The sequence below is a fragment of the Bombyx mandarina genome, chromosome 05, assembly GCF_030267445.1.
Source record: "Bombyx mandarina strain Sakado chromosome 05, ASM3026744v2".
Classification (NCBI taxonomy): Eukaryota; Metazoa; Arthropoda; class Insecta; order Lepidoptera; family Bombycidae; genus Bombyx; species Bombyx mandarina.
In genome coordinates this window covers 17289075-17302552 of record NC_143212.1, presented here as the reverse complement: position 1 = coordinate 17302552, position 13478 = coordinate 17289075, and the positions used below count along the sequence as shown (strand labels likewise).

The 13478-nt window shown below is 38.2% G+C and overlaps 2 protein-coding genes across 2 annotated transcripts; one reads left to right on the top strand and one right to left on the bottom strand.

Annotated features, from left to right (window-relative positions):
* Nucleotides 1–4520: 4520 nt before the first annotated feature.
* LOC149503042 (uncharacterized) lies at nt 4521–9029 on the top strand. Its single transcript, XM_089727516.1, has 2 exons — nt 4521–7632; nt 9016–9029. Exons 1-2 carry the CDS (start codon nt 4521–4523, stop codon nt 9027–9029), a joined length of 3126 nt encoding a protein of 1041 aa, XP_089583642.1.
* Nucleotides 9030–10010: 981 nt separating this feature from the next.
* Nucleotides 10011–12394, bottom strand: LOC149503041 (uncharacterized). The gene is made up of 2 exons (XM_089727515.1): nt 11924–12394; nt 10011–10151 (listed from the first exon to the last, which is right to left on the bottom strand). The coding sequence occupies exons 1-2, from the start codon at nt 12392–12394 to the stop codon at nt 10011–10013; spliced, it is 612 nt and encodes a 203-aa protein (XP_089583641.1).
* Between the last annotated feature and the right edge of the window lie 1084 nt (nt 12395–13478).

Below are 13478 nucleotides of genomic sequence, written 5' to 3'. Positions count from 1 at the left end.
TGCACCGTGCTGTATGTCAGTATGTCAGCTTCTTCTTTGTTGACGTGTACAAGTTTTAGGCAGTTGATCAGCAGGTTCACACGGAGTCGAAAGGTTTTTATTGCTATAGGCGAGGTGGTGGTACCTTCCCGTCCGGACTCACAAGAGGTCCTTGTGAGTCCTGGTACAAAGGCCATGACCCACCTTGAGACATGAGGTCGAATTATAATCCAACACAGTTGTGCCACCCTTCAAACCGGATCGCATGACTATTTCGAAACATAAATATGTAATTTGTTCTTACTGTTCGGAGTACGCCCTTAATTACTGCCAGTAATTAGGTTCGCAAAGCAATGAATTATGTCGGACTGATTTTTATTACGATGTTATTCATTTATCCTGGAAATCGTTAGTGAGAGTAAATGTTAGATTTTGTTTGTAAATATGTAAAGGCTCATCTTTCATTAAGTTGTTATCTTGACCCATGTGATGGCGTAAATAGGGCTCTGAAACTTTCGATAAGGCGTACCTTCAGGATAGTGGTATTTTCTGGTGTAGGTACATTCTGATAAATGCCATTAGTTTGGTTTTCTTTATTGCTCGTGTAGGCAGATGAGCATACGGCCCACCTAATAGTGAGTGGTTACCGTCGCTTATGTCGGCAGCAATGTCAGGGGCAGAGCTTATCGTCAAGTACTCTCCACAAGCCTCTTGTGAAGGAATTTTTTATTTTTATTGTCGAGATGGTTGGACGAGCTCACAGCCCACCTAGTGTTAAGTGGTTACTGGAATCCATAGACATCTACAACGTAAATGCCGCCACCCACTTTGAGGTATGAAGTTCTAAGGTCTCAGTATAATTACAACGGCTGCACCACTCTTCAAACCGAAACGCGTTACTGCTTCACGGCAGAAATAGGCAGAGTGGTGGTACCTCCCCGTGCGGACTCACAAGAGGTCCTACCACTAGTAATGACACAAATTATATGTAATTTTTCGTGTTTGAGTTTATTACACGATCTTATTACCTTCACCATGGAAGTCAATCGCGAAAATTTGTTAAATACGTATTTCATCAGAAAAATCGGTACCCGCCTGCGGGATTCGAACACCGGTGCATCGCTAGACACGAATGCACCGGACGTCTTGTTCTTTAGGCCACGACGACATGTCATATGTTTGACAAAGGTATTGTATTTGTTGCTGGAAATGTTCTTCGAGGCTACACGCCGTATTTATTTATTTATTTTGGCCGATCGTTGATTAAATGATATGTTTGGTACAGCCGTCCGAGACCCATGAAAGCTGTGAATCATTCTAAATCGTAATACTGAAATGAATAAACTAAAAACGAGATTAAACCTTTAAACATTTAATCACAGCGAACCGTTTTATTTTTCAGACTATAAAACAATTTAGTGGGACACTTAAAAAGCGGCCCGTTTTAATGGTAATCGTAATTATTTTTAATGGGATATTCAGTGACGTTTCAACAAAGGCTCGCAGAGAGGTCGTAGTACTAACCCGACCCTAATAATAATATATTAACTGAATAATATGGGGGTTCATATTATGAAGATATAGTGGAGGAGATTAGATTGTATGTAATTAATGAATATCAGTCTACCTTATTTTGGAAACGGTAATTTTACTATCTTCGCGGTAAAATTTAAACATGACACGCTAATCTGTCTCAACGTTTGGATTCATCTTTTTTTTCTACTTATTTGCTGGTAGGCTAAGTGGCTATTCCAGCTTCTTTAGCTCACAGGCTCAACATGAGAGAATTTGCTATGACCAGGCCTGGCAAGAGCAGTGCTTCCCAGAATCTACCACAGGATTAGAATCGCGACCTACTGAGAAGATCTGGCAAGAAACTCAGTGGGTTGTGTCCATGGGGGATTCATGGAATGACGAAGCAAAGCAACATCCCATGCGCACACATAACGATTACAAACGGCAGTCGAGCAACACGCAACCAAGTACCCATTAATTGAAACGTAACTGAATCTGACAATCGTGGGTAACTAAATTATATTGCAAGTAAATGGAACCAAAATTGAGACCTAGTGATACCAGAAAACAGTGCACGCGTCCAGGAACTCCCTGTGGCAGTCCTTGGTGCGTATGTGCAATTTGTTAGATCTTAGACGTAGATCAGGGTGTTTAAAATAAAATCTTCAAATCTGGTTACATTAATTCACATAGTAATATAGACTTAACAACTCTTTTTATTAATAACCGTAAAAGGAGGATGGATATAAATTAAGAAAAATCAATCAGATTTGAAGTTAGTGTTTAAGCAAAATTTGTTCGCTCGCTGTTTTTTCTTCTATTAAATTTTTTGGGTTAAAAAGTGTAGTTTTAACATGTTTGGTCCTTCGAGAACTGGATTATAAGTGCAAAAAACAATAGTGTAAAAGGCTAAGTGCTAATTACTGCGAGTTGGTTTATGAACTATTTCACAAACTTGGACATTTAAACAGTGCGTAATTAATTTTGGATTAGGTAATGATACTTGGACTATAGTAATTGCTAATATTTAGAAAGTGATTTGGACGAATACAATTTTTGTTACGTAAACAATGGCTCAACTTTGTGAATCACAAAAAACGTTATCAGAACGTATTTCTAAGTTACAAAGTAATACTAAAAAGACGTCTAAATCAAGATACACACTTGGCTATCTACAAACACGCTTAGAAACATTAGAAAGCTATTGGTCTAAGTATCAAGCTCAATATGAGATGATTAAGTCAACGGTTACTAAAACTGAATTGGAGCAATTACAATTTAATGCCGAAAGTCTATACGAGACAACTGAAGAGATATACCTAGAATTTAAGGGATTATTAAAGGATTATTTGTTGGAATTTTCGAAAGGTCAAGGTCAACCACAATCATATAATACTACGCAGAGTTTTTTAGCAACAAATGATGGTGAGACCACCCCGATTAGAACTAAATTACCTCCTTTATCGATTCCAAAGTTCGCCGGTAATTATAACGACTGGACAAGTTTTAAAGATTTGTTTAAGGCTCTCGTGCATGACAACGTGCATCTAACAACGATTGAAAAACATCATTATTTAAAAACGAGTTTATCGGGAGAGGCTGAACAACTTCTAAAACATTTTGCACTCACGGAGGCTAATTACGATAAGGCTTGGAGCACACTTGAGAGTCGATACAATAACAAACGTATGATTGTCACTACAATAATTAGCCGCCTTTTAAATCAAAAGAAGATGAACACAGAATGTTTTAAAAGCTTAAAGGAAATTTTAGATACTACGAAGGAATGTTTGAATTCTCTTGACAATATTGGCGTGGATACCTCCACATGGGATGCAATTATCGTTCACTTAGTTGTATCCAAATTGGACTTAGAAACACACAAACAATGGGAACAGTCACTTGGATCATCTCAAGACATACTCACATTTACCATTTTATCATTATTTTTAGAAAATCGTTTCCGTTCTATGGAGATGGTAAATATTACCCACAAAATAGACCAACCGCAGAAAAAGGACTTAGTTAAAAATTATACAACCCAAAAACCCACAAATATGAAGTCATTTGTCACAGAAGTAAGCAGCAAATGCACTTATTGCTCACAAAACCATTATATTTGTCATTGTAAAGAATTCACCGCATTAGATGTTCCTCAACGTCAGGATTTTATTAAGAAGAATGGCATTTGTTTTAATTGCCTTGTAAAGGGTCACTCCGTTAATGCGTGTAGGCAGAGCACCACCTGTAGAAAATGTTGTCGACGACATCACACTCTGTTGCACTTCACAAACCCTAACAAGACCACAGCAGTGCCGGAAAGCGATGCAGCAACACCCAGTACACCTGAAACAAGCCAAACCACATCAACCGTCGTTTACAAGGCTGAGGTTGACAAAGACAGTGAGGAAGTATTATTAGCAACCGCACGAATTGCAGTTAAGTCGAGGAACGGCGACACGATAATCTTGAGAGCACTGATTGATCCGTGCTCGCAATCAAACTTTGTTACTGAAGCGGCAGCTCAACTGCTTAATCTCGAGCGCACTTCAATTAGCGGAAAAATTACTGGCATATCATCTATACCGCTGACCACCAAGTCACAAGTTACGTTGAACTTTCATGCTATAAGAAATTCATCACACATGATCACAGCTAAGGCGTACGTCCTTAGACGAATAAATTCGAGATTACCATCACAAGAGCTCCCATCAGATACCTGGCCTTCTTCTGAGATTTCGGATCTTGCGGATCCACACTTTCACAAGCCAGGATCTATCGACGTACTATTAGGTGCAGTTGTATATGCGCATATTATTCTTGACGGAATAATAAAACGCAATGAGTCTCTGGTCGCTTTGAACTCAAGATTGGGATGGCTGGTAAGCGGCGAAGTTGCGCAGTCTGGCCATCAGTCACACAATGTAGTTGTAATGCACACACAAGTCGAAGTTGATCAGTTGCTACGTCAATTTTGGGAGATTGATGAATATTCACCAAACGTGAAGCCTCTGTAAAAACTTGAAATGCAGTGTGAAGAGCATTTTAAGAAAACTCACACTCGAAACACTGACGGTCGATATGAGGTTCGCCTACCCTTCAAGGACGAAGACGCTCCAAATTTAGGCAACTCCAGACAACTTGCTTTGAAACGCTTACATCAGATGGAGAATAAGTTTAAGCGAAGACCCGAATTTCACGAAGAATACAGCAAGTTCATGAGACAATATGAGTCACTCGGTCACATGGAGGTTGTCCCTGAAACAGAGAAGATGAATAGAGCTTATTACCTACCACATCATGCTGTTCTTCGTGCCTCGAGCCTCACTACAAAGTTGCGCGTAGTTTTTGACGGAAGCGCTAAGCCTGTACACGGAAACTCACTGAACGATGAGCTACTCATCGGCCCACCGCTGCAACAAGATATACGAGATTTAGTAACACGGTGGAGACAACATAAGTACTGCCTAGTAGCTGATATACAACACATGTACCGACAGATACTTATTTCAAAGCAAGACACTGATTACCAGAGAATCTTGTGGCGCGAGTCATCGGAAGACCCGATTAGAGAATATCGGTTACTTACCGTCACATATGGCAGTTCATGTGCTCCATATCTTGCTATAAGGACACTTCATCAACTTGCAGAGGACGAACGTGGAGAGTTTCCTGAAGCTGAACTTCTAAAAACTGATCTCTATATGGACGATTTGATGACAGGCTCATCTACAGAAGAAGACACTCAACGGCTTCAACGTCGCTTAACTGAACTGTTTAAGCGTGGCGGTTTTCTTCTACACAAGTGGTCGTCTAATAGTGAAACGGTTTTAAATGAGATTCCCGATTCGATAAAAGCATTAAAAGGTTCAGTGAATATTAAAATGGATGATTCGGTGAAAGCTCTGGGCATAGCCTGGAAACCTCAAAGTGATATATTTGAACTGGTAGTTAACTTACCTCATGACAACGACGTTGTTACAAAACGAAGTGTGCTATCTGCGATAGCAAAAACGTTTGACCCTCTGGGTTGGCTAGCACCTTGCGTGATTGTGTTAAAAATGTTTATGCAGAAGTTGTGGCTGGCCGGCCTGGACTGGGACTCTGAACTTCCTGAAAACTTGAAAACTGAATGGCAGAATTACCTGACTAATTTTGAACACATGCAGGCCATTCAGCTTCCACGTTGGCTAGGGATTGCAAATAATGTCAAAATTGAATTGCACGGCTATTGTGACGCCTCTTGCGCCGCCTACGCTGCGGTTATTTACATCAGAGTCATCACGGACAATGAGATAAAAGTAAGTCTAGTCGCAGCCAAAACAAAGGTCGCTCCCGTTAAACAGATCTCATTGCCACGTCTTGAACTTTGTGGGGCAGTCTTATTGTCTAAATTGATACCATATGTCAAATCTAGTCTAAATATTGATGATAATTGTGTATTTGCTTGGACAGATTCCACAATAGTTTTGGCTTGGTTGCGTAAAACTCCAAATACTTGGAAGCCATTCGTTGGTAATCGCACTACCGAAATCTTGAATGTTACGAATAGTAGTCAATGGCATCATATTAAGTCTGCGGATAACCCCGCGGACTGCGCTTCACGCGGTATCAGTCCTGGCGAGCTGATGCAGTCACAACTATGGTGGGAAGGTCCAGCCTTTCTTCGCGAGTCTGTTGAGATTCGTTACCCTGATTTCACTATACCTGAAACCACACTCGAAGCAAAACCGAAAGCAAAAGTTAGTTACTTATGCACCTCTGAACCCAATGAATGTACTATGTACCTCAATAGATACTCAAATCTACTTAGACTTATACGTGTGACAGCCTATTGCTTTCGATTTTTGCAGCTATGTAAAGATAAGGCTCTCAAAAGGAACGATAACATAAAACTGACATACCTCACTACTGATGAAATAAAAAATGCATTAAAAACTTGCATTCGAATGTCACAGTCTGTTTACTTTAAAAGTGAAATAGGATTGTTATCACAGAGCAAACCTATCCCAAAAAATAGTAAACTTTTACCTTTGAATCCGATCCTAGACAATGAGAAAATTATTAGAGTCGGTGGACGTCTTGTAAATGCTCAAATACCACCTGATATGAAGTCTCCTATAATCTTACATCACAAATGTAACTTAGCAAAGTTGATTGTAATTGATGCTCATTTGAGAACACTACATGGTAGAAATTCGCTCACATTAAATGTTGTCTACCAAAAATATTGGATTCTCCGAGCAAAGAACTTAGTAAAAAAGATTTTAAGATTATGTAAACCTTGTTTTACCCAAACTGCACGACCAATGACTCCGTTAATGGGTAATTTACCACAGTGCAGAGTCAATCCGTCACGCCCGTTTTTGACCAGCGGCGTAGACTTTTGTGGTCCATTTACGCTGAAACTGTACTCTGGTAGATGCACCAAAACTTGTAAAGCTTACATAGGTGTGTTTTTATGTATGGTTACAAAGGCTATTCACCTTGAGCTGGTTAGTTCACTATCCAGTGCTGCGTTTTTAGCAGCCTTTAAACGTTTTACTTCCCGACGTGGGCATTGTAAAGACATCTGGAGTGATTGTGGGACTAACTTCATAGGCGCGTCCAAAGAATTGGATCTCGCCTTCAAAAACAGTAAATCCACTGTCGTTGACGAAATCGCCCAACTGTTAGCTAACGACAGCACAACATGGCATTTCATTCCCCCTGGTGCCCCTCACTTTGGAGGATTGTGGGAGGCAGGAGTTAAGTCCGTAAAAGGACATCTGAAACGTGTCGTAGGCGAGTCCTGCTTAACATTCGAAGAGTTTTGCACTCTGACCACACAGGTCGAGGCTTGTGTCAACTCTCGGCCTCTTACGTTGATTAGTTCTGCCGTTGATGAACTCCCGTTGACTCCTGGTCATTTTTTGATCGGCGAAGCACCGGTTACTATCCCTGAAGAAAGTTTCGTGGATACTCGACCTGACTATTTAAACCGATGGCAAAAGGTGCAACGTATGGTACAAAGTCTGTGGCGACGCTGGCAATCTGAGTATCTTACTATGTTGCAACATCGATACAAATGGTCCCAGAATCACCCCGACATAAATGTTGGTACGGTTGTCTTAGTGAAAGATGATCGTTTACCTCCAGGTAAATGGCTTTTGGGACGAATCGTGGCGAAGCACCCGGGAGCAGACGGTGTAACGCGTGTAGTCTCCTTACAATTTAAGGATCGTGTATTTAAGAGACCAGTTACTAAACTGTGTCCTCTGCCTCTAGTTGCTTCAGAGCCTTTGTTAAGTTATAGTTTATAGTTTTGTTTTTTAGATTCTCACTCTATTTAAGTTAAAGCTCAGATGGATGTTTTTATCTTCCACGGTTAAAGGACCCATATAGTCCTTGGGCCGCGGCATGTTTAAAATAAAATCTTCAAATCTGGTTACATTAATTCACATAGTAATATAGACTTAACAACTCTTTTTATTAATAACCGTAAAAGGAGGATGGATATAAATTAAGAAAAATCAATCAGATTTGAAGTTAGTGTTTAAGCAAAATTTGTTCGCTCGCTGTTTTTTCTTCTATTAAATTTTTTGGGTTAAAAAGTGTAGTTTTAACACAGGGATATAGGATATAGGCGATATAGGATACCATGCTGGGCCAGTTTCGTATTTATCCCCGACTGGGGATCGATTGGTGTGACCAGATCCAATGCATGTCCCAAAAAAGTGACCGGCTATACCAAACTTTCTTAGCCGGAATCCAAACATGCCGTAATCGCAGCTATACTAGGTTGACTAATAATTTATGGTAAAGCAGACAATTTTTAGTGAACTAAGGATTGAAAATGTGATTTCCTACTAAAGCCAAAATATTATCAGTAATCAAGATCATAATTACGAGAATGAGTTGGGTTAATTAGGTAGGTAATTAGGTGATGAGATACTAGTATAGATAGATGGATGGGATGGAATAGCAATTTTATGAAGAATCAAGCGCCGCCTAAGGTCTGGTTCACCAACATGTTCAACAATCTTTAAAAAACAGTGCTAAGTGCTCTTGTTGGGTAGAACATTGGCTATTCAAATTCATTATCAAAGGCACTGGATTTGGATGCGTTTAAAACATTATGTCATCTCCCAGTGTAGACGAATACAAACAAACATATGACACTCGTGTTTATCTTTTGGTACAGAATAGATCGCTTGGAAAACAACCAAAGCCGTTCGTCCATTTAAACCCAGTATGATTGATCGACGGCCAAACAAAAAGAGTTTGTCAAAATACCCCCGGGCCCCGAACTTTTATTTCGGGTGCGACGAAGGCCGGCAGACTAATTAGTGTTTATTTTGTGGTAATTCGATCCTTGTTTCACAATTTTCGTACGTGAATTTGCCAGTTACGTGACATATTTAGGTATGAGCCTATGTCTTTTGATTGTTGGTGTGAGACGGATGAGCTCAGAACCGACCCGTCCCGAAAGCGACCGTTATTAAAACAATCAATTTTAATTCAGCGATGTTTAATTTGCAGTTTTAAAAGCCTGATTAAGGATTTATGAAAAGCAAAATACCCTGGTAAGTGGTCATTTCTTTAATTGCAACCTGAACTCATCGGAGTTGATACGGTATGGTATTATTGTCCGCATTGAGATAGCTGTTGTCCCTACAAATCAGTTGAAGTAGTAATAGTTTCACGGCACAAACAGATTGTGTCGTGTTAGGGTGAAGGACATAGTAATTCATCAATTGTCAATGTCTTGGAGACAGAAAGAGAGAATTTAAATAAAAGTTCATGTTTATTGACCCTAATTAGGTTATTGGTCGTCCAAATTATAAGGGTTTCTCATTATTCGCATTAAATATAGACTTTTAAACACGATTTTTTTGGTACGATTTCATTTAAAATGTTTTCACATAATACAGAGCTTATTCAAATTTAAACTTATTACATTATAACTATGGGAAAGTGGAACAAAAAGTTAGTTGAACAAAACTCAGTAAATTTTCACCACATCACTACGGTAATTATTGAAGACTAGCTGACCCGGCAGACTTCGAAGTGCCTCAATCGATAAGTAAAATACACGTCAAGGAGACACATCAAAGGAAAAACAAATTGTTTGTTTTTATATAATTCCGAGCTTTTTTATATTTTCTCACCATTTAAACCTTCTCTGGACTTCCACGAATAATTCAAGACCAAAATTAGCCAAATCAGTCCAGCCGTTCTCGAGTTTTAGCGAGACTAACGAACAGCAATTCATTTTTATATATAGAAATTATATAGAATATTATAGAAAGCTAGGCTAAAAGATCGCGTAGCTAACAGTTACAAAGAACTTATATAATAAGCACCTAATCAATATGCCGTTACGACATCGGCGAAGGGAATTAAGGTTTTTGTGAATTGCGACTGTAATTACACTCTATAAACGAATAAAAACGTATTTAATTACCTCGAGAACGCAGATAAAAGGACCGACGACTTATTTTGTTAGTAAATGACCCAAAATCTACTTAAATATTTTATTGAAATGCGAACTGCAGTAGTACAACGGTATATGTAGCTATCACTTGGATTAGTCGCAGCGGCAGTGAGGCGTCGACAGTGAAAAACCCGTACACGTCCAGCTTGGAGATGTTTGCTTTGTTGAGACGTTGTACAGTCTTCAAGAATAATTTTTGATCATCTGGTAAAAGATATAGATGAATTTAGGCACGATCGTACAGAAATTCATCCAAAAAGCAAACCTATATAAATATTACTGGTACGTAATTACTGGTGGTAGGACTTCTTGTGAGTCCGCAGGGGTAGGTACCACCACCAGCCGTGAAGCAGTAATGCGTTTCGGTTTGAAGGGCAGGGCAGCCGTTGTAACTATACTGAGATCTTAGAACTCATATCTCAATGTGGGTGGCGGAATTTACGTTGTAGATGTCTATGGGCTCCGGTAACCGCTTAGCACCAGGTGGGCTGTGGGCTCGTCCAACCACATATGCAATAAATAAGTGTGTTTCAACATCATATTTTTTAAATTAAAACCATTTATTATACTCACCAGAAAGGACAGATCTGACCAGAATTGAACAAATGGATTGAGTGTTGCTAGTTGCTGAATAGAAGCTCTGGCATGAAATCCCAATCAGGCTTTGGAGTATAATATTCCGAAGCAACCAGACGATCACGGCTATTAGCACCGAAAATGCTGCACTCTGGAATATAAACAACGAATATCTATTTACGATCGATCAAAACACGTTTTCAATCTAATATAGCATTTTATTTGATAACTAGCGGCCCGCTCCGGCTTCGCTCGGGTCTTTAACAAAAATTTCAACGATATTTGACATTGTATTATTTTTCAAAATATAATAACATTTATTGCGGCATAACTATAATAGTTAAACATATGCTGTCGCGACACTTTTTGTAAATAATACTGTGTTCTACAAAGTCGTAGTACATTATTTTATTCTATAATCAATAGTTTTCGCAGGGCACGCAATGTAAAGAATAATTTAGCTAATTTTTTTACACCTTGGGTTACATTATTGGAGCTTTAGTAAAGATCCCTAATTTTTTCAAAAAATATTATAGCCTATGTCACTCGGGTATAGTGTAGCTTCCAAACTGTGAAAGAATTTTTTTAATCGGTTCAGTAGTTTCGGAGCCTATTCAAGACAAACAAACAAACAAATCTTTCCTCTTTATAATATTATATTATTATAGTAATAGTATAGATAATTGTAATGACATTCGTAAAATAAATGCGTTTAAAACTTACGTAATTGTCAGCGGGAGCTTTACACAATTCAATTACCGATTGAACGTACACAAACACGTGAGCGAAGGTGTTAAGTGTGTGAAAAAATATCTGTAACAAAATATTAAAACCAGTACTGGTAGTCATCGTCGAAGCCTAAACGGAAAGTCTTATCGTAGCGGAAAAATAAATAAATAAGCGTTGTAATTAGTTTCATGTAAACCGCTTAGCTAAGGATTCTACAAGTTTATATTTCATGAAATGTCAATACAGCTAGCTGTCAGCTTATTTCTGATGTAAATTTATTAGATAATTAGAAAAGAAATGTGAATGAGACATAAAATAGCCTGAAATCTATTTTCAGCATAGGTGATTTTGAGCCACACCATTTATGACAAGATGATGTCACTTTACTGAAATAATATTATAATAGCAACATTAAATAATTTATACTCGTACCAATATTCGAAAAGCGTCTTTAAAATAAATATATGCTTCCGAAAATTTAAGGTAAGTCCTCCTTATGCCATTCCAATCAGGTTTCGATCCTTCCTCATCCATAGTTGTTTTAATCTCGTCTAATCGCAAAATCTCTTTATTTAACTCCTCAAGGTTATATCCAAGGAATTTTACTATAGAACTTGCATACACCAAGTTTAAGTCAAAAGAAATCACCCCCATATCCGTTATTAGATCTAAATAACTTAAATAACCCAATGACCAATGGAAGTGGATGTACATAATCAGTTTAACAATAATCAGTCCTATAGTCAAAACTATACTGTAATATTTCACTTTTTGCATAATCTTTTGGCATGGTACAAAAGTCTTGATAGCTTGCAGCTTGAGGTAAAGCAGCACGTTCAAGTGGGAAAGTCTAATGCTGACGTAGGCATTAGCAACAAACCCGAGAGAGAAAAGAATAGCATCAAAATATTTAGTTATTAATAACGTAGTGCTGAATCCTTCAAACGTTCCGATTTTGCTTGCGGTGAGAATGCGAAAAACACAGATTGAGAAGAACACGATCGCCCCAGCAGCCGATAAGATGTTGCAGAACAAATTATTGGGTGTTATATACCCATCTTTGATTGTATATTTGGGAGACAAATAGATTGTTTGGATAAAGTTGAGCGGTCTCAACATATCTTGCAGGTCAGTGTCTACATTGTTGTAGAGGAGTACCTCACAACGGTTTGAGTCCTTTTTGTACGGCATTATTAATGTGACTAATTCTAAATATCTAAAGATCAATAATAATCCCAATTACTGTAATGGAGTTGTTCTATCCATTTGTTTGTTGTTAGTAATTACGTAAAAAGAAAAAGTTTAATGTTTTCCACGGCTAGTTCTTTTTTTTTATTTTTATAAACTCATATATGCTGCAGTTACAGTTTTCTTGTTGATTTTATAGCCGAAATTGTTTTAATATGAGTGTCATGACATACCTAGAGACAATGAGCTTCGATCAATTGAATTTTAACATCTATAATACCTTACAAATTGAATGGCGTAGCACGAGTCGCTTGCACGGCATGGCTATTTCGCTACACAAATGGGCTGAAATTTTCACTAATTAAAATACCTAATTATTATTTTAAAAAAATACGCCGCTTTACATTTTCTACCATAGATGCAGTAGGCATATGAGATAGCTCTATATTTAAAGGTTAGGTCTAATGTGGGCATCTCAAACTTTTTCTAAACCGGTTTCTAGTTTCAGTTGCAACTCCTTAAGATCGCATATTACGCAAAACCGCAATTTGCAGTCAAGCTTTAATCAAGACAATAATAATATCAGAACGCTGTTGTTACATTTCAAATCATAATATTTATTCTAGGAATTAACATAAAAGGGCCTTTTTATTTTTAAATAACTGTACATTGTTGCCCGAACATTGGGCCCTTGAAAATCTTTTGTTTCGTTGGTCTCTATTCTTTAACTCCAAACACTGGTTTCATATATTTCGTAACAGCGAAGGGGTAAGATTCTACGCCTACGTCATATCCATTGCCGTTAACAGCGATGCTAGGCTAGCGAATACGCTTTAATATTATGATGCATAAGCAGTGTCTACTTTTTCCAGACACACTCTGCAACTCACGCTATCAGGTAAGTTATTGTGATAGTGCTCATCATAATTAAAAGTCTATGTGCTATTGGGCATATATCAACATTCTACTTCGTGTGGTATATATAGTGCTGGGGTCATTAATCCTTTTTTTAATG

Excerpts from the sequence above, each read along its gene's own strand:
- LOC149503042 (XM_089727516.1), top strand. The coding sequence starts at position 4,521 with ATGCAGTGTGAAGAGCATTTTAAGAAAACTCACACTCGAAACACTGAC.
- LOC149503041 (XM_089727515.1), bottom strand. The coding sequence starts at position 12,394 with ATGTTGAGACCGCTCAACTTTATCCAAACAATCTATTTGTCTCCCAAA. Across the intron at positions 10,152-11,923 it reads ATCTAATAACGGATATGGGG|ACTGTACAACGTCTCAACAA; the intron begins GTGATTTCTTTT and ends TTATTCTTGAAG.